Source organism: Zeus faber (genome assembly GCF_960531495.2).
Source record: "Zeus faber genome assembly, chromosome: 1".
Taxonomy (NCBI): Eukaryota; Metazoa; Chordata; class Actinopteri; order Zeiformes; family Zeidae; genus Zeus; species Zeus faber.
In genome coordinates, this window is record NC_137193.1 from 53,142,382 (window position 1) to 53,170,381 (window position 28,000).

Below are 28,000 nucleotides of genomic sequence, written 5' to 3' on the forward strand. Positions count from 1 at the left end.
CACTGGATGTACAGTATAGTATTTGACCATAGTTCGCGTGAGGGTGAACAAGGCACCAAACCCCAGATCTAGCATGTGGTAGCTGGCGCGTGTATTAGAACGCAACGGGGCATAACGCTAGACTTCATTCCCTTTCAAGTTTGGCCTTTCTTGACACTGGTTGTCTCCAGCTGAAATCGGGATTGCTGATGTTTTCTTACGGTGGGGATGCCAGTGTGGAGCAGCAGTTATTCTGGATTTTTATCCGTAACATTCCACAGCTCACACGGCACTGTCCTGTGTGTTGCTTCCGACTATAAAGAGAGCGACCGGGTCCTTTTTGGACGTTTCCCCGGATCGCTTAGAGCCCATCGGGGCGGACTCCTTTCTTTCTCCCTCGTCACTGCTGGTGCCATTGCACCTGCTGCTCAGAGGAAGACTCTGCTGGGCTTTCTCCTCTGGGGGAGGAATGCTGGTCATCGCCATGCCGCTGTCCGTTTCCTTTTTAGGCTTTCCTTCTTTAGATTTCCTTCCGGTGGATTCCTCTTGCCCTTTAGCCTTTTTCGATTTCCCCTGTTTTGGTTGACTACTGCTGGAAGACTTGTCAGGTTGGGACGTCGCACTCGCCTGCGGGGTTTTGACTGGTGTCTGTCGTTGGGGGACGGGTGGGGGCATTTCGGGAGGTGGGATTTGGGGCGGTGGGATTTGGGGTGGCGGCATTTGGGGAGGTGTCGCTGCCCAGTTAGCCTGTGCTGCTCTGCTGTTGGTGATCACGTCTGTGAGTTGGTCATCGTCACTCTGCTCCTTGGCAAAATTTACAAAAACCTGCAAGGAAAAACAAGGTGCACCATTAGATGTAAAAATTCCAACAAATGTTTACATCATATTTGTCAGACTTAAAAAAAAATAGATACAATAAAATCACTTTTGTGGCTAAAACTCTACCAAAATAATTTTTTTTGTCTACAGCTACAATGAAAGTGGTTGGAAACGGTGTCTTAGTCTCTGACACATAAACAACCCTGTACCAGAGTCATAAGAAACCACATCACAAAGTCATGCTCCGGTTCTTCCACCTGGTCGAGGGTGGTCTGAGACACGGAGAAGTCGATGACGCCCAGCTCCTCGTAGTTGTTGGAGAGCACGTCGAAGACCCGGGCCAGGCAGCAGGCGTGGGAGGGCAGCTGGTACTGCAGCACGTTCTGGTGCCGCTCCTTCAGCTTGATGCCGGGGAAGGAGCGCTTGATGTAGGCGTCGACTGGACACGGGTCCTGGGTACGTTTGGCGTCTCCCAGACGAAGGATGATGGTGTAACCGTCCCCGAACCTGGGAGACCAAGGACCACAAAGCTGTTATAACACCCCCTCCTCTAAAGCTCTAACAAAACTGCATTCAACCCTGGTATACAGTGCTATATTTAATATGCTGTATATTATATTTACTCTATATGTATAGATAGTCTTTTCAGAGTTGGTCTATTTCTCATTATTATCATTTTTACTTTTTTATGATCTATGCGTACAGTGGTCTGTTAATATGCCCCAACAACAATGTTAGCAAAATAAACTCCTTTAAATATGTTTCACCCGGAAAATCAGTGATGATGTCGACATCAGTGTGAGTGCAGAATGTGTTTACCTATTCTTCAGGTGCTGTACGGATCCTAGACACTGGAACCTGCCGTTCACCATGATGGCCATTCTAGTGCAGAGAGCCTCACACTCTTCCATACTTAACACACAGACACAGACACACACACAGACACACATCAATATGAGTTATCATGGCGAGGAGGCATTGAAAGATGACAGGCACTGATACCATTTTGCTACAACTACTCTACTGATTATCACATGTTAAAATTAACTTTACATTAAGTATGATTCAAATCCATTACTTCCCTTTTGTTAAAATAACATTAGGACCAATCATTTGGTTTACTGGATGTTAATTTGTCTCTAGATGGTGTGGCCAAATATCCTCCCGCTACCTGTGCGAGGTGAGGACGACAGCCCTTCCCTCTTTGGTGACTTTGACGATACAGTTCCATAGGAATCTTTTGGCCTTGGGGTCCATGCCTGTGGTGGGCTCATCCTGACAAAAATCCACTATTATGGTCAATGTGTGCAAAAAGCAAATAAAATGTGACTCATTGTGCCTTTACGTTATTAATTAAAAATTCCTAATGTATTATACTCCAGTGCTATGCAGAGCATCCTACCACGCACACACATAGTGAGCAGCCCTCACCAGGAATATGACGGGCGGTGAACCGATCAGGGAGATGGCGGTGGAGAGCTTCCTCTTGTTGCCCCCGCTGTAGCCCCCGGCCTCTCTCTCAGCGTACTGGCTCAGCCCCAGCTTCTTCACCCCCCACTGAGCCACCTGAGGCAGGGAAGCTACGTCAGAATTTTACTAACAGCTTAAATGTATGCGGCACGCTCACAACAGGGCACAGAATTCAACGTTTTTGTCCAAAAGCCCTCAAAGTGTTTCAGAGATGAATATACAGTACAGATCTAATACGGCTTGTTCTTGCGTGTATTTTTTTGACGTTATTTTAGAAATAACCTTGGGAACCGCATCCTCCGGTACTCCTCGGAGACGGGCGTAGAGCTCCAGATGTTCCCTTCCTGTTAGCAGGTCACTGATGGCGTCAAACTGGGGGCAGTATCCGATCAGCTGGTGGACCCGCTCCATCTCAGACAGAACACTGCGGGGGCACGTGAGGGAATGTTAGCATGAAGGCCAACGATGATTCTAACCACAACCCTTAGTATTAAAACAGAGTGATACTGTGTAAGGAGCGCCTCCCCATTAAGATGTTAAGTAAATGTACTGATAGAGAATAATTCTGTACATTTTAGGGATGTAAGAAGGGTTGAAAACTTCATCCCACCCACCTCCATAATACAAGTGTTCTTTTCAACAAAACAGCACAAATGATCATCGTATGACATCACGCCAAACAAACATTAGTAAACACTCCCGAAACAAGGCCACAATGCAGAAATGGTACCTGTGATGGTTGAGGAAAGCTTCTCCGTAGGTAATGGCTGTGTCCCCGGTCAGCATTCGGAATGTGGAAGTCTTCCCTGCACCGTTCACTCCAAGCAGACCGAAACACTGGGGGACAGAGGAACAGCGACGCGCTTCTCAGCGTGGACTCATGTTCAGAAGCCTCTTAAATCTACAACAGTGAACTAAACTAGAAATGAAACTCCTTTTTTCAAGCGTCAGTCAAACCCCCTCACCTCACCGCGGGGGATCCCTAAGCACAGGCGATTCACCGCTGGCTTCCTGCCGGCGCTGTAAACCTACACGCACACACGCACACACACACACACACACACACACACACACACACACACCTGTTACTACGACAACCATAAGGTGACCAGACTAACTCATTATTACTGTTTGAGCTTGTGTCCTGGTCGTACCTTGCTCAGGTCCGTCATGATGAGGATGTCGCCCTGGGCTCTGCCGCCCTTCACTCGCCCTCTCTCCCTGGCGACGTCCTCGTCTTCTGGACCCAGAGGTGGCAGCTCAGGCTCCACCCACTCCGGCCTTCGTGTAGGGACAGAGATTTAGAGAGTGAAAACAGATCCGTTCTGCTCCTCCTAGCACCGTGAGGCCATCCAACCAGTGCAAGCGATTAATTGGCGTGAACTCTACGTTAAACTGTCGGTGCAGGTTGCGTACACGTGTCACCGATTCGACTTGACCTGCACCCGCATAGAACAACTGACCTGCACCCAATGAAGAATTTGTACTGCAGAAGTATCGTGAAGATGAAGAAGATGAGGCCCTCGGCTGCCATGGCAAAAAGATTCTTCCCGACGAAGTCCCAGTCTAGAGGGTTAAGCCTCTGCTTGGTGCCTTGGGGAGGAAAGAATATATTAAATGTTGATGCCATGGAGGAATTTTCTATTTGAATTATAATTGACGTTCGCAAACCCGAATGAAACAAACAAAAAACATGACACAGTGAACCTTAGACAGCAAAGCTATCATCAGTTATTTGTTTTAGCAAGGATGTTTTTTGTTTTTTTTAAGAAATGTTGATATGGAAAGTAACATTTTGGATTGTAAATTTTCCCATGGTGTACATAACATATAGACGGATCTCAGGAGAGTAATCTATACCAAGTCTCAGGAAGGCATCGGCCATGGCCTGGTTCTTGGCCATGTCGATGAGTCCTCTGCCCAAGCAGAAATGGGGGAAGATGAGAAAAACCTTCTTTAGGATCCTGTTCACCTCATTGAGATGCTAAAAAAACGAGAAAGTACACACAACCAGCTGAATGGTTTCCACACTTTTGACGACGGAAACATTGTCAAATCAAACCGTCTCTACTTTTTTCAGAGGGGACAGGTATGAGATCCGGTTTGTTTTTTTTAATTTGTACCTCATCAACAAAAAGTTCCAGGACAAAAGTGGCGATGCTGCCGTTGATTCCGATGAAGAGGTTGATGGAGGTTAGAACCACGTAGGCTGTGCTGGGAACCGAGAACACAAAGGATGCTGGGTACATCAGAGGCGTGATGGACCACCTGAAATGCATGTAAACATGAAACATAAAACAAGGGCATTTCTATTAGGGACCACATAAAAAAAAGCATAATCCAACAAATTACACTTTACCCAACAAATCAGACTTCAAATAAATGAATCAAACAATCTCTATAAACTCAGTTTAGACTTAAATATTCTATACGTTAATGTGTGGAAATTAAATGACAGAAATTACTCATTGGTTTAATCCAATACTGTCGATAATTGCATGGATCGGGACCTACAGTATGTGCGATGAATTCATTTTTATGTCTAGGCACCTTCATTCAGATCATAAACAGTAAATACCAGTGATTCTATGAGCAGAGGACTGCGACAGGCACGCGTCTTCTCCGGGGACTGACTGGGCATGTGTGGTCACTTCTCTCTGGCAACTAATTTGAACCCCGTTTACATTGACAGCAAACCTACAGTGCTGTTGAAGGCCTCAAGTCTAAGGCTTCCCACCTTTATCAGTGTCTGTGACAGTCAGTCAGCTCATGAAGGCCATATGTTGTTTATGCCTGGGCCACAGCAGTGGAACTGTAAGTTTAACTTTGATTACCCATAGAACAACAACAGCAGGACGAGTGCAGGCAGGTTGGTCTCAGAGACATAGGCCTGCTGCTGGAAGGCCACAAAGATCAGCACCACCATAGTGGCAGGAACTGCGTAGTTCAACTGGAGGAAGACAAAACAGGAAGGAACACAAACCAACATGAGACCACTTTGCCTAAGACAGATCTATGACTTTCTACTGAGATGTCACCCAACACAGATTACTGTGCTGCATGGACGGAACTGACCATGTCCCAAGTGAAGTTGGCCAACCAGTACAGTACTGGTTTGACCCCGCTGACGAACTGCAGGTGCTTGGCCTTGCTGACGCGCTCCTCGATGAGGAACAACACAAAGCTGGCCGGCACAAAGGACATGGCAAAGATCACACAGATGGAGACCAGCACGTCCACAGAGGTAGTCATCCTGCAAGACACGAACACACACACACACACACACACACACACACACACACACACACACACACACACACACACACACACACACACACACACACACACACACACACACACACACACACACACACACACACACACACACACAGGATTAAGGATATACATGTGAATATTTTAGTTAATATATCTTTATCCTTATTACAGTTACTGTTGGATTAGAACATTAGTAGGGGATCTGAACACTGACATGGCCATCTCAGTGAGCTGCTCCTTGGTGAGGTTGAGTGGGTGGTTGTAGGCGGTGATACCGTGCCTCCTCCGCTCAGCTCCAGGCGGCAGACCGGCTCGCAGCAGCCCATTGTTCAGCACGTTGACAAACGACACCATGGCGTGCCACCCTTTGTTGTTGTACCACACCTGAACACGGGGGGAGACACAGAGCATAGCACATACACTAAGACAGAATACACTACTCACAAAAAGTTAGGGATATTCGGCTTTCAGGTGATATTTCAGGATGAACCTAAAATGCACTATAACCTTTACAGGTGAACTTAATTTGACCTTCTCTAAACTTTTGAATGCACATGTCCAACTGTACAATGTTTCAGTACTTTTTGCACAACTTGTTGTTCTCTAACAAGGAGCTGAACGGCAAAATTCACAACAGGTGTTTGATCCATGAATCGACTAATACATTTCCTGGTTCAATTAGAATTTGTATTTAAACAGTCCTCTTCATCATGCTGTTCACATTTTGACATCATGAGACCAAGACGACACCTAACAACTGATCAACAGTACCTCACCATTGTGAGGCTTCAAACAGGATGTTCTCAGAGGGAAGTGGCCACTGAGCTTAGATTGTCACAGAGTGTCATCAGCAGGTTCAAACAGAGATACAGAGAGACTGGAAGAGTCACAGAAAGGCATAGAAGTGGACGTCCTTTGGCCACATCCCACACTGATGAGCGCTTCATTGTGAACAGTGCCCTGTGGAACCGGATGATGAATGCTACTCAACTCCAGGCACATTTAAGGGAGGTGAGAGGCACCTAAGTGTCACGTCAGACCATTCAAAACCGTTTACATCAGCCTGGTCTGCGTGCTAGACGACCTGCAAGGGTACCTGACCACACCACCAGGCACAGACATCATCGTCTTGCATTTACACTGGACGAGGGACCAGTGGCCTCAGTGCTGTTCTCTGATGAAAGTCCATTCACGTTGAGCAGAAATGATGGCCGCCAACGATGTTGGAGACTTCTAGGAGAGCGCTATGCATTAGCCACTGTTGTCACCAGACGAGCCTTTGGTGGTGGTGTTACAGTGTGGGCAGGTGTGTCCAGTCAATACAGAACTGCCCTACACTTTGTGAATGGTACAGTGACAAGCCCATACTACCTGAATAACATCATTCATCCAGTCATTGTGCCCCTGCATGAACAACACAGGCCTCATTTCATCTTCATGGACGACAATGCTCCAGCTCATCGAGGTCACATCATTAGGGAACGGCTGCTGGAGACTGGGGTACCTCAAATGGAGTGGCCTGCACTTTCTCCAGACCTGAATCCCATAGAAAACCCATGGGATCAGCTGAGTCGCGTAGAGGCTCGTAACTCTGTGCCCCAGGACCTCAATGACCTGAGGGCATTGAGCATGCCACAGCAGACAATAAGTCGACTTGTGAACAGCATGAGACGTCGTTGTCAAGCTGTAATTGATGCTCAAGGAGTTATTGAGACATTGACATTTTTTGTTGTGGTATACCCACCGCTGCTGTTGGCTTTTGTTTCAATAAATTGTTTTAGATGAGGAAATCACCATTGCATGCTTCTACTTACATACCCTACTTTCATGATATAACATCACTGTAGCGTGATTTTTTTACATTTTCCATGTAAAAAGTCTTAGTGTGCTAGTGCGCTAACCCTTACCCTAAGATGATATTATCAGCATATAGCAGATTTGTTGTGATCATTGTGAATTGATTGTTATTATACCAAAAATGTCAGATGATTTTCTCAAAAAATATTTTTTCAGAAAGTTTTTGGGAATTAGAAGTCAATAAAAAAAAAAAGTCAAGCCAATTACGAAAACTATCAAAAAGTCGTATTTAAATCACTTCCCATGACAATATCCAATCTGCATATCACAGCAATAACTGGAAATATTAGTTTTTCAAAACATAAATAAAAGATACAATAATCGTCTAATAAAATCAGTATTGTATGACAATGCACTGCCTTGGGAAGAGGCAACAGGTTGAAGTGGTCTGTTTGTTTGGCCGTTTAATGTGGAAAAGATGCCGAAATTTTGGAAAATTGCAAGCTTGCAAGGACTGGTTGAATTTGCATTAATTATTTTGTTTGCAAAATCGCAACTACTCGGTGGAACTAACAATTAGAGGCAAAAATTGAAATAAGTATGTACATACACACACACGCATATGACATACCTTGACATTGTTTTTACTGTGGAGTCCTTGTAGGAAATCTGGAAGCCGGTTTAGCAGCAGATCCAGGGAACTGTTCTAGAAAGCAACAACACCGGCAAATCGTAAGCACTCTTCTTGAAACAGAGTTGCTGATTACTGTAGAACTTAAATTACCTGTGAAACTTGGTAACGAGTCCTTATCATCATTACTGAGTCCTGGACATGGTGGGATTGGGATGTTGTCCGGGTGCTGTTTGCCCCTAAAGAGAAACCCCCATATCTGCAAAAAAAAAGAGAAAAACTAAGAGGTTACTTCTCCTCAATAAAATCTCATTATAGAAACTACGGACTACAGACAACAAATGCTGCAGACACCTTCCATCTGAAAATTATTCCTGAGGAAGAGCTCACCTGAATTCATTTACAAATTTTTTGGTCTTGAGACTGTGAATGACATGAAGAGCAGAGAGTAAATTCCAGAGGAACGAGCCCCAAGAACATAACGGAAATATTAATATCCCATATTCCGTTATCCTTTATGACGGGAACAGATTTGGATGCATTTGGTGAAGCACCTTTTCTTCAGGATCTGAGGGTAGGTCTTGACCAGATAGTCAGAGATGTTACGGCTCGTTAGATTCTGGAGGATGTCTCCTGTCCACCTCTTGATCTGTCAGATAGAGAAACACAAGGAAAACATTGTGGTTGAATACCCAAATCTTGTGTATCTATTTCACAGTCAGTTTCAAACCTTCCGTTGTCAGTGGAACTAAACCGGTGTTGGTGAGACACTGACCTGTGGAGGTGGCAGTCCTCCGGCCTCTGGGGGGCAGTCTGGCAGCATTCTGCGCACCTCCTCAGTGCTGCACTGACATTCTGGGGAGGGACACTCCATGCTCCAGTTGTACTTGGAGTCGCTGAACATCCTCCAGATGGAGTAGGGGATCTGGGGTCGCATGTACAAAGTGCCTTGCTTCGCATCACACTCAGGGTCCCTGCAATCAAAAACAAACATGAGGTAGTCATTACAAACATTTATATATGTTCATGCCTGAACATCTGTAAGACATTCATCATGACCAAGTCAAAACTAACATAAAGAAGCATGGGAACGCAAGATAAGATGTGGACATTATCATCAACAGAGATCTGAGCCAGGCGGAGCTGGGATATGAAAGGTAGTGCAGTGATGGGTGAAAATATCACTCAATGAAAACATCTGTGCACGAATAGAGTTCCTAAATGATAAGATGTCAATGATATAACGCAACATAATGACATTAACATTCATTTAGAAAATCCAGACGTCTTACGTGCTGTCGTCCTCTTTCTCAATGCACTTAGTTCCAAAGCCTGGCCGGTCCAGCAAAGCTCCCAGAAGGTTCTCCATCGCTGGGTTACCGGGCGCATCATTGCTACAAACAGAAACCCCAAAAATAAGAGATAAAACAAAGTAAATGAGGATACCAGGAGGTGAGCATTATGGTCAAAATAAGAAGCATTTCATTTCCAGAAAGAGAGTAGGACACTCAAAAGTTAGTTCCTTTCACATTGATTTTCAAGAAATTTGGCAGGGAAAACTTCTATTAAATGTGTTTGTTTAGGATTTTAGCAATCATGGCAGAAATTGATTCATCCACCATGGAGAAGAACGATCTGCACTGTTAAGGTATTATTTGCCAAACACACTGACAGAATATAACTTTGGTCAGGCGCTGACTTCCCCCTGTGCACTGACAGTGGTTCTGTCTTAGTAAAACAGTAGATATTCTACCTGAAGAAGGTGTACTGTTCTCCATACATCCAGGGTTGAAGCTGCAGGGACGGGTACTTTCCAAATGGAGGAACAATGAGGCTGAAGAGCAAAGCAACCAGCACGAACACAGCGGGCAATATAATCTGCAGAACAGACATCTGGTTTCACATCAGACTCATTTTGGCATCCACATTGGACTTTCGTGTCCAGTGTTCTCTCTCTACCTGAGCTATGAAGCCTCTGTGGCTCCGTCGAGCGTACAGCCAGCGCTTGATGAACATGGCTCTCAGCTGCTGCCACGTTAGCCACCAGCCGGTCAGAGGAATCCTACCCTGTCCGTCCCCACTGAGCAGATCTGTCTCCTGGGGTTCTGTGGACAGCCAGAGACCAGAAAGAACGAATCAGAAGAAATCCAGCTCATTTCTGATATAATAAATATACATAAAGATAATGGTAGTGTTTTAAAATAAGAGCTTACATTCAAAATACCAAACATTTTTAAACAAATTAAAAACACAAACACATTGTTTAATATTCCCAATTACAGTGGATCCAGTAGGAATGTATTTTTTTTATGCTGAATGAATCTGAATTTTTCACAAACATCTACATTTGTATAGCGTCTACTTTGGTACACAAGACAGTAGGAGAGCCGGTTCCTTTGCTGGAAGTTAAAATACCTTGCTTGCAAAGCCTTTTCCTTCCTTTTACATGTAGCAGTGTGGAGAGACACAGAGTCAGACAGTGGGACAACAGAACTGACATGTGTGAAATGCTTTGGGATTTTATGTTAACTATATGTGCAGTTAGTGTGAGATAACACATCTGAACCTGGGTAAGTATGTGTTTTGTGAGGGCTGCTTGTATGAGTTTATGGGCGTGAATGATGGTATTTGCCTGTCTGTTCCTGAGTGTGTGTGCGTGAGTGTGTGTGCGTGTGTGTATGTGTGTGTGAGTTTACCCGTCTCTGGTTCCTCAGCTGCATCTTCTACTGGTCCTGGTGCGTCCTGCCCCACTGGGAGCTGCTGGCTCTGGGGAGAACCAGTCGGCTCCAGTCCTTCCTGGTTCTCTTTGTCCACTCCTGTCTCCTCAGCCACTCGCAGGAAGATCTACATAGAAACACAACAGTCAGACACATCATGTCATTCTCCTCTGTAAACGCTTTCCTTCACAATCACAGCCACTAAGCCGTCATTTGTATTTCTTTCTGTTCTATTTAAACTTTAATATGGATGTAACTGATAAGCAGTGTGTTTATAATCAGGCATGAATGCAGGATGGATTAGTGAAATAAAGCGTTTTTGATAACAGTTAATTAAATGCCAAATGCTGATGTTGACTTGGGTTGTGGAAATCTCACTCCGCAAAGCACCATAAATCCTCCATTAACGCTAACACTAACACTAAGGAAGGGTCCAGCCAGTTACAGACAATGGCACTGTTATAAAGCAGTGTGTAGGGAATTCCTGGGAATTTCGATTGCATGACCTCACCCTGTGCTTGGAGGAACCCGCTGGCACTCTAGCACCATGTGCCATTCTACAGTATAGCTGATTGAAGGCTTTGTTATAGTCGCAACAAGAAAGCCGTGCGGCTCATGGCGCATGCACTAGCAGAGAGCACGAGCATTATAGTAGCGCATTGCCGTATAGATGCTGTGGTGATATTCTCCTGAAAGAGCCATCACCATCACCATCTAGTTGTAGGTGTGAATGTCATTTACCTCCTCCAGAGTGCTGTCCGACAGGCCATAGCTGGTGAAGCCCAGTTCAGTGAGCTTCTGATCGAGCTCGGCCAGGAAGACAGCCAGGCTGCTGTCCTGGGCGGAGCTCTGGGGCAGGTTGACCATGGCCTCACGCCCCGCCTCCTCCACCAGACGAGCCCCAGGGATGTGTCGCTGTGCCAGGGACAACAACGCTGCCAGGTCTACCGCCATGACGACAGGGACCATAATAGGAAAGATCAGCGACAGAAAAATGTGAGTGGAACAGTAATTCTTATTTTCTCTTAAAATCCAGGCACATAGCCACTTTGAACTTGTACTCTTGTCTTTTCCCACTGGTTAAAAGAGAACTAGCGAGTATTTTACCGGCATTCACACTATCTTGTTTGCACACCCACCAAAACCTCGACGAAACGGACACTGCTTTACCCACCTGACCCGCTCTCCTCACTGCCCAGACCGGTGTCGTCACTCAGGGAGGAGTCACTGTCCTGACAGAGAGCAGAATACACACCAGATCACACCCAGAGTGCAACAATTCCTACCACACAAAGAGTTCCACAGAGGACAAAGTTAAATGTATATTACAATGTGCAGACAGCGATGAAGGGAAGAAGTGGTTATTTCTTTTTTTGAGGGCGTCTGTACTGGATAAATGGCTTTAAATTGATGGACATTGAATTAGAGTAAAACCTGAAGGCGGCACAAATGCTATGGATGCAAACTGTTAAACATCACAGAAGAAGAAGAAGAAGAAGAAGAAGAAGAAGAAGAAGAGTCCCTCAGAGGTCACAACTTTTGTGATCCCAAAGCACAAGTCAGTCTTACATCAATGAAGAAAACACTAAATAGAATAGTGGTGTCTAGAATAAAATACAATATAATATAAAATACTTAAGTTTATTAAGAGCCCCCCAAAAAATTAGGTCCACATTAATGACATTACATGACCAGTGACAAAATAAAATAATGATGACATAAAAAAATACCCTTAAAAGTAATTGATTGCGTGGTAGACAAGTGGTAGACACTTCCAAATGTCTAGCCTAGAAGACACTTTGCTAGAGAGCTTTCTTGTGTATTACATCAGACATGATTTGTTTACATTCTGGATATTTCTACCATGGCAGGACAACCTACAACCTTGTGAAACACCTTCAAGTACAAGTACAGCTTGAGAAAAGTGGCTGCTAAAAAAGCCACACTCAATGCTCACACTCCCAGATCCAAAGCTGATCTTTAATGGAAACATATGGCAGGGATGGAGGATACCTTGGTGGCCGGAAGCATTCGGGTGGTCTGGTTGCTTGTGATGGTCCTGGTGCTGGTGTTGGACCTGGTACTGGTGCTGGACCTGGTGCTGATGGGCATGCTAGTCTCCGGCCCCTCCTTCCGCACCACAGTCAGGTAGTAGCCGGTCCCCAGCCGGGTCTTTAGGAAGACGGGCGAGCCGAGGCAGCACAGAGAGCCCTGGGAGATTATAGCGATGCGATCCCCCAGCAGGTCAGCCTCGTCCATGTAGTGGGTCGACAAGATGATGGTCCGGTCTGAGGGAGAGAGAGGGAGCGATACGGAGAGGGAGAGAGAGAGAGATTGAGAGAGAGAGAGAGGGAGAGACAGAGCGATAGAGAGAGAGAGAGAAAGAGAAAGAGAAAAAGAGAGAAGACAGATGGATTCGGGTAAAAAAAATATTAAAACGACCAAATCAGCAGCTCATAATAGTGATGGTTTGGTAATAGTAAAGTTCCCTGCCCACAAACCTTTGCGATACTTAAGCAACAGGTCCCAGATGCCCCTGCGGGAGTACGGGTCAACACCAGCTGTAGGCTCGTCCAGAATGACCACCTTAGAGTTACCCACAAATGCTATTGCCACTGACAGCTTCCTCTGCATGCCACCTGACACAGAGCAAGCAAAATAAAAAAATAAAAAAATAAATCGAAATTGAAAAATTCTAAAAATGTATATATATATATATATATATATTTATAATGTCTGTTTAATTACAAATATTCAACCTGTTATAAAGAGTATAAAGCAATCCTCTAATATAGAAAATCTTCTTTAATACTAGACAATACAACACACACTAAAATAAAAATGGAGGCTTTGATTTAAAAGTCCAGCTCCGGTGAAATTTAGGTTTTGGGCAGATGTTTGCAATCCCAGTGAATCGTGAAGTTTTCTTTTGTCTTTACCGGAGAGGTTCTTGGTCAGTTCGTGGCGTTTGTGGAGCAGGCCGACGTCCTCCAGCAGGGTGTCCAATTCAGCCTTCACTTCCAAATCCGAGAGGCCTTTCAGACGCCCATAGAACCAGACGTGCTCCTCCACCGTCAGTCTGGCAGGCATACAAGGTCTCTTAATAACAAGGTCACTGACACAATGCATCAACATAATTCTAGGTCGATGTCAAACAAAGGGGCAGTGGGAGTTTGACCCTACATGTCAAAGAGGACGTTGTGCTGTGGACACACTCCCAGGATCCTGCGGATGATATCCATATCGCTGCGGATGTCCATTCCCTTTATAAAAACCGTCCCAGAGGTGGGAGGGAACAGGCCGGTCAAGATGGACCTGGAAAACGCAATAAAGCACAATATAAAAAAAAGCAGTCCTGCTGTATATATTGTGTTTCATGTCGACCCGTGGGATCTTTAACAGTCAACAGGAAGACTTTTCAATTTCCCACAGCCAGTCCCACTTACATCGTAGTGGTTTTTCCGGCTCCGTTGTGGCCCAGGAAGGAGGTTATCTGCCCCTCAAAGAACTTCAGGTTCAGATGGTTGACCGCTAGCTTGGCCCCCTTTTTGTAGATCTTCACCAGGTTACGAATGGACACACCCAGAGCCAGGTGGGTGGGGTCCGCCTCGATCCGACCTGCGGGGAATGAAGGGTGTGGAATATAATATGAATAAATCTTCCCCTGTTGATCAGAGATGCACAGGATTTGATTTGGTGGAGTTTGCCAATTCCTCAGCAATGATCTAGATAACCACATGAATAAATAAGAAAGGAGAGCCTTTTAAATGAGATGACAACTGCCTTTTTAGGAGGATAAAAGTCCAGAAATGAATGCGTATCTTACTCTCATTTTGCTCTGTTGGTGCAGTGGGGATGGGCATGCCTGCTTCCAGTGGGGCCCCACCCCAGTAGTTCAACTGGAAGACAAAGTACCACGGTTTGGGGATCCCGTAGGCACCTGAAGTAAAAATATCACAAAAACATAAAAACAGCATTGTCAACCCGTAGAAACCTATAGGCTACAAACTGCTTCACCGCCAGTGGTCAATGCATTTATTACACAGAACCCAAAGGTGAAGTTATCTCACTCAGACATACCTTGAGAAAGACCACCCCACTATAGACGAAAGCCATTTCACACATGCAGATTTTGTTTACGGTTTTCCTGACAATAAGTACAAGGCATTGACCATTTTCCAGAGAGAATTATATTTTATTTAAAGGGAATATGTTGTTGAAAATAATTTCATTCTGTTTTGAGGAAAAAACACAATAATCCATCTATAAATGTGAAATATAAAAAGTAAGAATACTATTGTAGTAGATTAGTTCACATATCATAATTCACTTATTAGAAATAATAATAATAATAATAATAATAAATTGTATATTACAGTACATGTTAATTTACCACCTTAATATTCAAGGAGTTCATCATACAATACATTTTCATATTGTGTAGCTCTAATATGTAGCCATATATGCATTTAATTACTTTGTGTGGGGTCATACCAGGAAACACTGCTTCGATGTACCAGGTGGCCGTGGCGTAAATGGCAGAATCCACGTAAAGCATCACTATAGAGGTAGAAAAGTTGTACAGGTCCCCGTCCATGGGGCTGGAGTGGAGGTTGTACCACTGGATGCCCACTCCCTGTTCCTCGTACTGGGAGAAGTACTCACATCCAAAACCAAAGGCCACGGGGGACAGGAAGCTCTGTGGAAACAGTAGACAGTCATCCCAGATCCCAGAGATCCCGCCCCATTTGTGTCAAGTTTTTCTTTTGAATGGCGGAGACCTAATTTGGAAAATAAATCAACTCCATGTTTTGCAGCATATCAGACACTCACGGCAAGAACTCTGTGCGTGGCGGTGAGGCGGTCCCTCCAGGCCACGCACAGCACGTAAGGCAGATAGAGGCTGAAGTAGATGAGGCCGCCGCAGGCAGCAGCCAGGTTGGCTTTGGAGAAGAACGTGCTGATGAGGAAGCACTGCGTGATGGTGGCGGTGGCAAACGCCGCCAGGAAGAAGAAGACCACAGCCGGGTCGCTGTACGGCAGGATGTCCCCCCACTGGGACGTTCAATGGAGAGAGGAGGAGAAGGATGATGAGAAAATAAATAAGGGAAAAAAAAAATGAACATTCATGTTCGAAGCATAGCAACGACAAACCACTGAAACCAACTGTAACACAACCAATAGTATCACAAAATTAAACATCTTTAATCAACACCTGATAGCAGCTAAATGCTTGTGTGTCAGTGCTTCTGCACTGCTGTCACTCAGTTGTCTTGAGTAGGATAGTCTACTTATACAGAGATCTAACACCTTCTTTAACATTTTTCTTATTTCTTTGATCAATATATACAGTAAAATAACAAACCACATGAAAGGGTTTTGGCTCATGACTGTTGTTGGTAGTTTCATAATCTGGTGGTAACCTGTAAAAACTTTATTTTCCACAAAGACAGAACCTAAGGTGGATATCAAACCAGATGCTGTGAGGCGAATGCTCCCCACTGTGGTGACTTGCAATATACTGAGAATATTTTAGAAAGATAAAATGTAACAATCAATTTTAAAATGACCTTAAATAACGGAAGCTGAAAAGCACCACTTAGGCTACTTACCAAGCAGCCAAACACAAAGTTCTAATATTTTCCCAGTTTCTGCTTTCTTTTTGCTCTTTTTTTTCAACCAACCATCGGGTCGGATATAGACTTGAAATAAAATAATAAAATAAACTTCAGGAGGTGATTCCTGCCTTAAGCAGAGCGATGAGAAGTCCAGCAGAGATGAGAAAGGGCACCAGGCTGCTGATGAACCAGCTGAGCCACAGTGTTCCTGTTCCCAGGCCCATGATCCTCATGGTCTCCTTCAGCCGCGCCTCCTTCTCATACACCACACCCTTGATGATCATGGCCACCGAGTAGATCCAGGAAAGAGTCATGAAGAGAGGCAGTGAGCGATTCAACACGCGCAAGAAACTGTTGGAAAGCAGCAAAATAGAGATATAAGAATTATTATAATCTGTCTGGCAGACCTGAACGACAGAATAAAAAAATCTTCAATCCATTAGAAATGCGTTCATGTCGTTGCACTCTCTTGTGGATTCGCTCAATCAACAACTTTGGTTCCTCAATAACTGTCTTCTACATATATTTTACTGTTACAGGTTTATGGATAATTCATCGATATGCATGATCTTTTTGGCAGAAACACCGAATCACTTTGACACTGTCATTATAACAACTTGATGGTAATTCCCCAGAATTTCCCGACAAAGGTTTGGATTTAAACCTTTACTTTACCAGTCTCATCTCCAGTCTCATCTCTCATCTTTTAAAGTGGAGCTATTATTCTCCTTTTCAAGTTAATATATGTGACAGCGACTGGTGTTTGGTCTCAAGCGGGCCAAGGCCGTGGTGAATATATTTGAAGAAGATATAATTATTTGAATGTTGGTACACTTCATTTCTAGCATAGAACATAGCCCTCGAAGAGCGAGAATTTTTTCACACTTTTGAGGCAGGTAATTGGTGTGAACAACAGCTGGTTAACTCCACCCGAACCACCCCCACACTAGACTGCCTGTCATTGTCAGTGTGTAGTGTGTAGAGTATAGGAAATGATGTGACAATATATGATACACTCCCTAAGTATGTTACTTATTTATTTTTCATTAACCCTCTGAGGTCGATAATCACGCAGGTAAAAAAAGTGGCTTTGACTTAGATAAGTCTCTCTCTACCTCGGCGTGATTTTAGCATACGCACGCGGCAATAAAAATGGCAGAAAGCTTAGAATCGCGACTTTCTGACTTTCCGTTTTAGAATAATATGATAATTATAAAATGAGGTTAGATTTGGCACTAAGTTAGACCTTGCATTTGTTCTCTCGATCTGTCTTTCCAAACCAACACCTATTTATCATGTCAATGGATTCACGGCTCCCGAATCCACATCCTTCCATTCGGTCCTGAATGCGGCATGCGCCCCGCTGTGATGTGGTCGCGGCCCCGCGCCAGTGTTATGTGTGGACGGATTCGATCAGAATCATCATGTCCTGATGCTGAGGAAGAAAGACAGCATTTTGAACCGAGAACTGACCACTAACGCTAATGTGAGCTAGCCAGCGTACTAGGTGGATGAGTAGCTACTAAGCTAGCTAGAGACCGCTCCAAGAATCCTGTTTGTTGCGACGATGACACTGTTAATTTAGCTAACGTTACTGGCGTTACCTGAAAACAGTAGCACTATATGTTCACTATAGTAGCATGACCCCTCTATTATTCTCCAACTTCTTAACATTCCCATTTCCTGCAATTATTGTTTTGTAGGATAGTTTTAAGAAAGTGGCATTGTTCAGATGGTTCACTTTTCAAACGCATCACCAGACAACATTTCCCAGAATGCAAATTTGCTGCGAATTTGCATTCAATTGGTGTTTTGTGGGAGCACCCTGCCACCCGCAGGATATAAATGAGAGCTTCTGCCACCCTCTTCTCATAATCCACAACAACATGAGAGAGATGACAGGTTTTCACGGAGAAGTGAAATTTCTTGCTTCTGGTTTTTATTCACTCTTGTTTCCTTAAAAAAAAATTGTTACGGAAGTGACGTCAGCTCTTCTGTCCTTTTGAGCCGGCGTCTGCGGCGCAACATTTTTTTTCACGCGAAGAGGAAGACCCGGTGTAGTCTGGGTTCATTTATAATTTCATTTTATCTAAACGGTTTCATATTCTGACTTGACGTCAAACGGAATATCAAAGCATTGTCTTGATCTGCACGTGCGCATCAAAGGAACCATAATATCGCCGTTCGTGCTGCTGTTCTGACTTCGCAGGCGGGTGAGTAACTGTAACAGGTGAGTAAGTTGATTGAAAAAAAACAAAACATGAGGAACATACCCACCCAATTGGGAGAAAATATTATGCGTTTTGAATCTGCGACAGCCCACCACGAACCTTTTAGTCCCGTCTCGTCAATGTCATCGTTTTTATTATGAACGATCTATGTACAAAGCTACAAAGCAGGAAGTGTTGTGGCAGACGATAGTACTGTGACTCGCATATTTTGTTCTGTGCAACCTTCATTTATCATAGATGACCAGAAACAAGCATGCATTCTGCTTATGGGAGGAGTTTCAACCTGAAACTCTGGAACAACCAGTGAGGCGAAAGACCACGGCCACACAAAAACAAGCTTACTACGGTGATAAACTATTAAAGTATTTTGATCCTAAAACTGTTGTTTGTGATATTGAGTGGGTTCTTCAACATTTAAACTTTCGTTATATGAACAAAAAAAAAAAAAAAAATACAAAAAAATAAATACAACTTTTGTGTTGATTTGCGGGACTTTGAGTTTTCTATCTCGTCATATTATGACAGCGTCTGGTGAAAAGGGGACCAACCCTTTTCACCAGACGCTGTCATAATATGACGAGATAATATGATGATATCTGAAGTCTGATTATGGTCTCAGAGGTCCCCAAAACAGGTTTTTGATTTTTTTTGCTGAAAATACCACTCATATTATGCATTCCACTGTAACATGCCTCAAAACCATTGTTCCAAAACGGGCTGTATTTTATGGGAGGAGCCACCCACACAGCAGAATCATTTTTTTAAATACATTTCCATCGTTTGCAGTTTTTTCACGGACAGTTGGTATTAATTCCTCTTTCTTTTCAAGTATTTATTTGTTCAGTTACTCAGATGGGGGGCAGTTCTAATTCTACTGTGAGCCCTGTGACTTACCAAGGGTACAACAATCTGATCGGCTCGTTTCAGGACATGTTTTTCTGAAACAGACAGCTCACAAAAAACGGACTAAGTTGTCTTTTTCCACAGGTGGTGTGTTAGTAGGCCCCATCAGAGAACCAAATGTATGTGCACGAGAAAAAAAGTGAGTTTTGCACAGCAGGTCCCCTTTAACATACAGAACAAAAACTTGCTAAAACATGATTGCTGTTTTTTTGAAGAAAAGCTTTTTTTTTATGCTGACGTAACTCACACATCGTCCACATAGCAGGGGTAGGGCATCTGCTGGATGTAGATCCCAGTGCTCTGCTGAATCCCCGTCAGAACGTGGGACAGAGCTCTCTCCACCAGGTCCTGGACATACACGAAGCCCCCCCAGATGTAGCGCATGTCATTAAAAGGATCTGCTGCTGGGCCTGGATCCCAGAACCTGGAAGGAAAGGAAAAAAAAAAAGGGATTTAACATTTCTACTGCAGTATTGTGATGGTCTTGTTATTCAAATTTCTTTGATTATGAATTTCTGTTTGGAGTGGTGACAGAAAAGAAAGAAAAAAAAAAACACAGGCCACTATTCTCATCTGCAATCCACTAAGGTATATTGTGGCATCGCACCTTCACGGATTAATTACAACAGAATGCCCTACTCCACCATACCTGTCCTTGATCTTGTTGGTGCGGGTGACGTCATCGATGTCCATGCGGATCTTGTAAGAGACGTGTGGCGGGAGGTCGTGGGAGGAGGAGTTAGGCAGCATGAACACCACGCCAGCCCAGAACTGCCTGTCCTCTAACAGCTCCAGAGCCCTGGCAATCATTTGGCCTTCAGTCTCCACCCCCTCCAGCTTGTTCAAAGAGAAACACTGCATACAATGGAGGTGAAATTACATTGAGAATCAATACGTAGCGTAGAAATAAAATATAACAGCTTGAATAACAAAGAAATACTTGCAGTTGCAGCAAATGCAAATGCAATTGCAAATGTATAGAATAACATCATCGATAGACAGCTGGTTCCCAAACACTGATCTCCTTAAAGAATAAACATCTTGCCTAATGCCCAGTTCGAACTATGTGATTCCGGGCTGGTTTTCCACTCTGAGACAGGTTTTTGGAGATCGCCGAGCAAAGCCCCAGATCGGAGGAAAATCACAGTGCACTCCCATGAGCGACGAGCGTGTGGTGTGAACTGCTCATGCTGCTATCCTAGCGCTTGCTAATGCCGGTGCGGCATCAAGTGTGTAAAATATCTGGTCGTGTCGCGATCGAGTCGGGAGTGACGCAACGAGCTACAGCCAATGAGAGCAGACACAGGGTGCGTGGATGGGTGGCGGGGGGTCAAGAAGGAGAGACGGCAGTGCACAGAGCAGCAGCCAGAAACACACAACATACCTATTTTACTTTTCTTCTCTGGGTTTTTCATATATTTATTATTGAAATTCTGCTTTCATTCGGTTTTATTTTACAGTGATCAAGAATTTAAATAAAATTAATAATCCGGTCCCAAGCATGGTATCGTGTCATTTCCAGTGTCAATTTTCGCATGTGTTTTGGTGACAAAACGTAGTTTGGAAAACTGATAGACTCGACGGGAATTCCTTCCGGTGAAAGATCTTAATGTCTTTAAAATTGTAATAATGTGTGGCCCCCCCGTCACCGAGCAGTCATGTAGTGTGCAGACCACAAGACTAAGAGATTCCCGATCACAAGACAGAAAGTTGTGTAGTGTGAGCTGTGCCAATGGCATAAGTTGAATACAGGTTCAGTTAGAATTGGCTTTTTCCATGGTATTTTACTGCCAAATTATTGTATTTTTTGAGCGCTTCTTCTGCCACAAAATGGAATACTGTAAGTTGCTTTCAGATTTTTGCAGTGCCAATTCTTTTTTGTTTGAAAGTAGCTGTGTGCCGGGCCAAGGGGCGTGGTTAAGCCACACAGCTACTTTAAAACTGTCACACTCTGCTTTATTGAAGGCATGTCAATATGTAATACTTTATACATTACAAATCGAATTAACTTTAGAATTTGAATGGGAAAAGGCACATGGAAAAATTCCTGCATTTATTCTACAACTTTTAAATCTATTATTGTGTCAAATGTCACTCTAATTCCCATGTTTATTTTTAAGTTGTGCTATTATTGTTCCATTGGGAAATACAGTATCAGATATAAGGTTTTTACAAGTGTATGGTCACAACACAAGTAAAAGAAAATGCCATTGGGTTTAATGTGACAGGAACTTTATGCAGTCCTGATACCAAACAGAAGCATTTGAAACAGTCTTTAGTATTGATAGTTTATGCTGGTTTCTACTAAGAAATATGGCTGTAAAAAGGAAGAACCTGGGTGATTTCTGCCAGGGTGGTGATGGTGTGGTTCAGGTCGTTGTAGACATCAAGCCAGGTGGGGGGCGCTCCAGGCCTTCTGGGGGCAGAGGGTGTGGACAGGAAACGAGCGATGCGTGAAGCCGTCCAGGACGTGTTCTCAAGTTGTAGGTTCACCAGCACTGCCACCTCTGGACGCCTCAACAAATGCTGTCAAAAAACAAATCCCGTACTGTTTATTTTCCTGTTCAGTTGTTATACTGTATATCTAGTGTCATCTCGCGTCTTGTTCTATAAATCTGTAATCGCTGCTGCAGACCTGCAGGAGCTGGACCTGCACACTACTCTCCATGTAGTTCCTGAGGAGTGGTCCCACCTCCATCCAGGCCTCATTGAGCTCCTGAACGATCTGCATATCCTGGAAGGTCTTGTTTACCTGCGGGACAGATGTCAAAGTGAGCTTGGTTTATCTTTTAGACATTGAGACAACATATAGCAAGGGTGACAATAATTTTAGCCCAAATGACTCCATTACAAACATTATCAACAACAGCTCATAAACATATTTGTAAAATGTGCATAAACCTTCAAGGAACCACTGACCTAAAAACTGTAAATTCAACCAAATTCTGATCTAAGGCTTATAGATTCATCCCCACACTGTGATAACGGACAGACAGTCCTTTTAACAATAGCGCTTAGTAGTTTGATAACATAACTGAGATTCAAAGCCAACCATTAGCTTTAAGGGAAGTCCATAAATTGAAGCGTCAGTTGAAGTGTTCATTTGATCAAGACGTCAGATCTTATTTGACAGGCTTAGGAGGTAAGTCAAGCACCTCTTTCATGACTTGCTGGACAGCGGGTGTGTCTGGTGTGTACAGCAGCTTTCCTTTGAAGAGGGGCTTGATGCCTCTCCACACGGCCCGGGACAAAGGGTTGGACTCCAGCGTCTGGATCAAACCTTCACAGAACGGTGCTGTGCAGACGACGGAACAATAGGAAAGGGAACCAACCAATATTTTAGCGGATGATTAATTATCATAGAAATAATTGCATTTTATGCCACTTGGCATCGTGTTTGGAACCAAGTGAGTTGAAAATGCAATTGCTGATCAATATAGAGCCTTCAAAGGTAGGAGAATGTTGGCAAAGATGGGCTTTCATATTATGGGATTTGTTAGTTGCAACAGCATTTTGGTGGGATCTGGTAAAACAGGTGAAAATTGAACTCAGGTCAGACATTGAACATCACAATGATTTCGGAATTTTAAACTACATACCAACAGAATCAGTATCGTTAATTAAAAAAACAAAAACAATACCAATTTTTTTTTGCTGTATACATTCTGTGTCAATGATGGTGAAAGAAAAGCCAAAATGAGCAAATTTCTTACAGGAGAAAGGTAATTGGCCATTGGCATAGTTAGTAAGAACATCAAAATCATAAAAATTCCAATTCAGTGAGATAGACAGCATCTCCAACCTAAACACGAAAAGTATTGACTATCTAACCAGACCAAGTAAAGGCCCAGGTGCCCCCTTTCTCCTTCTCCAACAGCATCCCAAACTCTAAAATGTTCTTACTGGTGTTGTTGTCTTGTTCCAGGTCCGTGTCTTCAGTGCCGTTCTTGCCCAGGAAGGACTTGATGTCGTTGTCCTCATACCAGTTGAAGGAAGGAATGCGCTCGCCGCCCACCTCGGGGTGGCCGCACATGATCCTGGAGAAGGCCTGGAAGCTCTCCTTGTGCAGCACCGAGCGGTTCTCTGGGGAGAGGAAACGCAGCTCCTGGCTCAGCTCAGTGAAGCTGGAGAGAGAGGATAACTGGGGTGGGGGGGGGGGGGTTGAGGGAGCATCAACAAGGAATGACGGACAGAGGAACCAAATAGGAAAGACGGAGGAAAAAAAGAGAATATTGAAAGAGCTAGTGGAATATTTACCAGTAGAAAATGTGCATATCTTGGCAATCCAGAGACAAGACACATATTGAATAAGAACATGTTATGTACTCTTACATTGTCCATAAGGACAGCCAGCTCTTGTGAAACAGTGATAGCGGCTTGGCTTATGACCCTGAGGTCACCTGCGTTGGCCATCAGACGGTCTCTCTAAGGACAAGAAAGAGGCAGCGAGAGAGGCAAAATGAGAAAAAGGCAGAAAGAGTGCAAAAAGCTCATTGTAGGTGGTTTGGCTGATATGGCAGAGTTTTGAGAGTCCATGGCATCCATCCATAGTTTCCTCAGTCTGCTGACTCCTACCGTGATGAACTTGGTGAAGTCGAGCTGGCGAAGGAAGAGACGCTCTGCCTGCTGTAGGGTGTTGGCTGGAAGGCCACACAGCTGCTTCTGCAGGTCAGCCCTCACTGCGTCTCCTCCATCCACGCTCAGGAACTGTCCTAGTAGGCTGGCGTTACATACCAAGTCCTTCAAAGGAGTCCCGGATAGAGCTACAGACACCTGGGGAGCAAGAAACTCAACTGGTAATGCGTGGAGGAATTTCAGACAAAAAGGATTGTAGAACCTTTCCACAATGCTTTCATAAGGGTTTATGGCATATTTAAGCATTTTTATATACTTACAGCCTTTTGTACTTGAATGTTTTCCTTTAACCTTACATTTACATGCTTTCTTCTCTGTAATGGAAGCTCATTGAGAAGCAAATGGGAAATATGGTTTGTTCCCACATGCCAGACAAGATGAATGAATCCTAAAAAGGGACAAGCTGCGGACATCCAGTATAAATACTAGGTTTGTAGAATGGAGTCCGAGTGATGACTGCTCACCTGAAAATTTAGACGGGCCTTCAATAACTGGTCCACAGTATCAGTGGACAGGTTGCTATTGGTCAGGAGAAAGCTGGAGAATGATTCATTGGCTCGCAGGTATTTTCCTACAGGAAGATCTATGGAGAACAAACAAACATGGAAAACAATCAACATCAACTGCATCATGAACCAATTGATCAGTCGATCACCCATCAATCAATCAATCAATCAATCAATCAATCAATCAATCAACTGTTTTGATTGACAATTGACTGGTAGGATCATTTTGAAAGAAGTTGTCTGCAGAGCGCCATAATAACTACATACTGTGTGTATCTGGACGTAATTCTACTTCCATTTACATATTCCACATCTATCAAAGTGTAATATTAAGTAGTTGCTGTAGCTGGTAGTTAGTTCATCTCCTTTACAATACATTTAGGTTGGGGACCAAGTGGCTATTTCATGGACATGTTCAGTGGCAACTGTAGCGTTTTTATACAAAGGAAGCAAGTATCTTACACACAATAAAACGTTGACAATCTGTTTTCACTCTTACAATTGTTCCCCTGGAGTTGTCGTGTAACTGAATCTACATTCAACGGGGCAGGACAAAACCTCCATCTGTGCTGCCATGACGACCGCTCAACACCACTACATGACCAGGGTCACTCAACACCCGTGAATGTTTGCTCCTGTTTAAATTAATTCACGGGGATGATGAACAGACAAAAAAAAAACAGTTTCATGAAGGCGTTTGATGCAGGGTCTTGTGTTGTGTTGGTGTACTGCATGTGCCTGGTCATTATCTTCCCTAACTTGGGGGGACATGACTGACGATGGAAACAACTTCAGGATCCTCAATAACATTTTTGCATCTATATATAATATTGTGCTCACAAATATCTCAAAAAGCAATCTTTTAGAATCACTTTAGCAGCAAATGGAAAAATGTATCATTATCTTTTTTTGTTTGAATGTGTACGAGTGAAAAGTGTGATGAGTGAATGAGTTATCCATAATAATCAGCGTCTATTATTGTTTGTAAAAAATCTTTTTAAAAAGGAGCCAGCGATCGACACAAAAATAGTTCTTTTTGTTCTGCGATTACCTATAAATTTGATGTGGGGAGCTTGTTTCACTAGTGCTACAACTTTTCTTTTTAGAATGAATCCATATTAATCCTAACAAAGAGAACACAGCAGATTAAACGGTTTCATCAGGTTAAAGGTTTGAGGCTTGATCAGGTTATTGTTTCAGCAATCCAAATCAAAAACGGTATTGTTTGGTGTGAGCTGGCTTGCAACTTGCAGCAGGCACCAACTGATGAAGCACTCTTCTCTCTGCTGTTAGTAAATGAGTCTCTCTCTCTCTCTCTCTCTCTCTCTCTAATGTGGGATGTAAACAGGTGATCATACTTGGCCATGCTCCTGGCCTCTCTCCCAGCCTCTGGACACTTTCCAACAGGTCTTGGAAGCCCGTGAAGCTTCGATTTCCTCCGTATGACAGCACAGTTTGGGCGTCGACTAATAGACGTGACAGTCTGGGAAGTACGGGAAAAGGAGGAAGAAGAATCTGCATAGTCAGGAACGTATACTGAAAATTACTGTCAAATACCTTTTAACGAAGAGGCTTTTCTAAGAGTGCCTAAGAAAGACTTAACCGTGTGTGTGTGTGTGTGTGTGTGTGTGTGTGTGTGTGTGTGTGTATCTGTGAAATAATTAAGATTACTAAAATCTTTGAACTAGATTTAAAACTGACAAGAAACATCATAAATCTATTGTTGATTTGCTACCCACATTGAAATGACATCTCACATCTTTGTTGCATTTAGGAAACAATCCATTACATAGGGAACCCTGAACTGCCTCCTTGCTTTGCTCCACTCTGGACTACCATGTGTAGCTTCCCTGTATCTTCATGTGCATGTTTTCTTTACAGTACCTCCTACTGTAAATATGATAATGTGACTAGCTCTGCGTGAATTTACATCTCGCACATGCGGCCATTTCACAGAGAAATCTGGTTTGTTTTGAGTCTGGTTCATGGAGAGATCCAGGCTTGCAAGGGGTTAAAAGATCAGCAATGAAACAAGCCGCGGCGTGCTCCATAAATCCAAACTAAAATCCTTCAATCAATCTTACAATTGACCCAAAGGCAGTATAAGAAATAAAATAGGGGTAATATGTTCCATTTCTTTAGTCCAAGTGAGTCTAGCTGCAGAGTTTTGGACCAGCTCCCACAGATTGATACTCAAAAATTCAAGCCTCTATCTACTGTACAGTGTACCTACATGGAGTTGTCAAAGTTGCCCACATGTCCCGGCCTTTCCCCCGGCGTGGGGCTGTGGAAACAGGGGTTGTTGATGTTGCAGATGATGCCCTGGATCCAAGGCAAGGTTCCTGCTGATGGGAGAGCTTTGTTTGGAAAGTGACCTGCAAGTGAAATCGTTCAAAGTGTTAAAAAGCGAACACGGGTTTAACGACGAGATTAGCAGCGATAAGCGCTGTGATTAGAGATGGGTAACAAATAAAGGACTGTGGCCTCGAAGCGCAGATACTAAAGTGAAATAAATGAAAACGCAAACACTTCATTCACGCCTAGCTGGGAAGGATCAGATGACTGAGCTCTCAATCGGAAAAAGAATGACTATATTCAACGTCATAAACATGATGCTATTACCCTGTCTCTCCTTATAAAGGACAGATCTTATTACTCCATTGAAATTCCCTCATTCCTTCTCTCGTGTGGATTTGCATAGAGGCTTTCCTCATAGATTTTACGAGGATCTATTGGCCATAGATCCAGGTCAACAGAAAACACCTTTACATCACATTTTGCCTTGTGTGACAGATAAACTCTCAAGTGTAGAGGATCTAGAGGATAGCATTAACATGGAGGTCAAGGACAGTCACGATCACAACAACAGGTTGGCCAAATAAGCGTGCGTGGCACAAGATTGAGTCTCACAAAACAAATCTGCTTAGCTGATTGGAAGATGGCCATTTCAGAAGTTGGAGGAGGAGGGGAACTCTAACTTGGATGCTGGATAGGGCCTTGTTTATAGACGCAAAGTAGGTAATGGCACCTACATTGGCTCTGTTTGTAGGGGGGGTGAGAGTGACGGACTGAGATGAGGATGACGAAGAGGAAAAGCGGCCAGAGCAACTCGATGATCAACTGGATCTAAAAGAGAGGAAAAATGTATTATTAATGACTCGTCTATTGGGGAAGGCACATTAAGTTCCATTGATTTATATTTAAATACCAAGCCCTAGTACAGTACAGTACAGAATATCTACTGTTCTCATAATTATAAATAACATTTTTCAGCCCACCCACTAACTTTCTGTTGACACTGTAAAATATATGCTTCAGTGTCTAATATTTGGTTCAGTTCAGACATTGCTACCTTGTTTCTTCTGCGATAGGTTATACTCTTCCAAAACAGGAGCAGCAGCTGATTGGAAACTCCCAT

General features: G+C 43.6%; 1 protein-coding gene across 1 annotated transcript; it reads right to left on the reverse strand.

Moving 5' to 3' along the window:
- Positions 1-261: 261 nt before the first annotated feature.
- On the reverse strand, positions 262-28,000 carry abca7 (ATP-binding cassette, sub-family A (ABC1), member 7; the record flags this gene model as incomplete). The annotated part of the gene is made up of 49 exons (XM_079997375.1): positions 262-804; positions 1,056-1,305; positions 1,618-1,710; positions 1,970-2,073; positions 2,230-2,364; positions 2,551-2,692; positions 2,999-3,105; positions 3,234-3,296; positions 3,423-3,549; positions 3,732-3,861; positions 4,129-4,252; positions 4,392-4,536; positions 5,103-5,218; positions 5,344-5,521; positions 5,759-5,928; positions 7,973-8,047; positions 8,126-8,231; positions 8,363-8,395; positions 8,527-8,621; positions 8,748-8,946; positions 9,265-9,366; positions 9,726-9,850; positions 9,932-10,077; positions 10,388-10,411; positions 10,669-10,816; positions 11,431-11,633; positions 11,864-11,921; positions 12,703-12,977; positions 13,191-13,328; positions 13,629-13,768; positions 13,873-14,004; positions 14,136-14,307; positions 14,516-14,629; positions 15,184-15,388; positions 15,523-15,744; positions 16,436-16,658; positions 19,689-19,865; positions 20,091-20,296; positions 21,776-21,967; positions 22,077-22,193; positions 22,597-22,736; positions 23,345-23,582; positions 23,774-23,866; positions 24,017-24,214; positions 24,541-24,659; positions 25,941-26,065; positions 26,816-26,957; positions 27,615-27,708; positions 27,935-28,000. 49 exons carry the CDS (start codon positions 27,998-28,000, stop codon positions 262-264), a joined length of 7,269 nt encoding a protein of 2,422 aa, XP_079853501.1.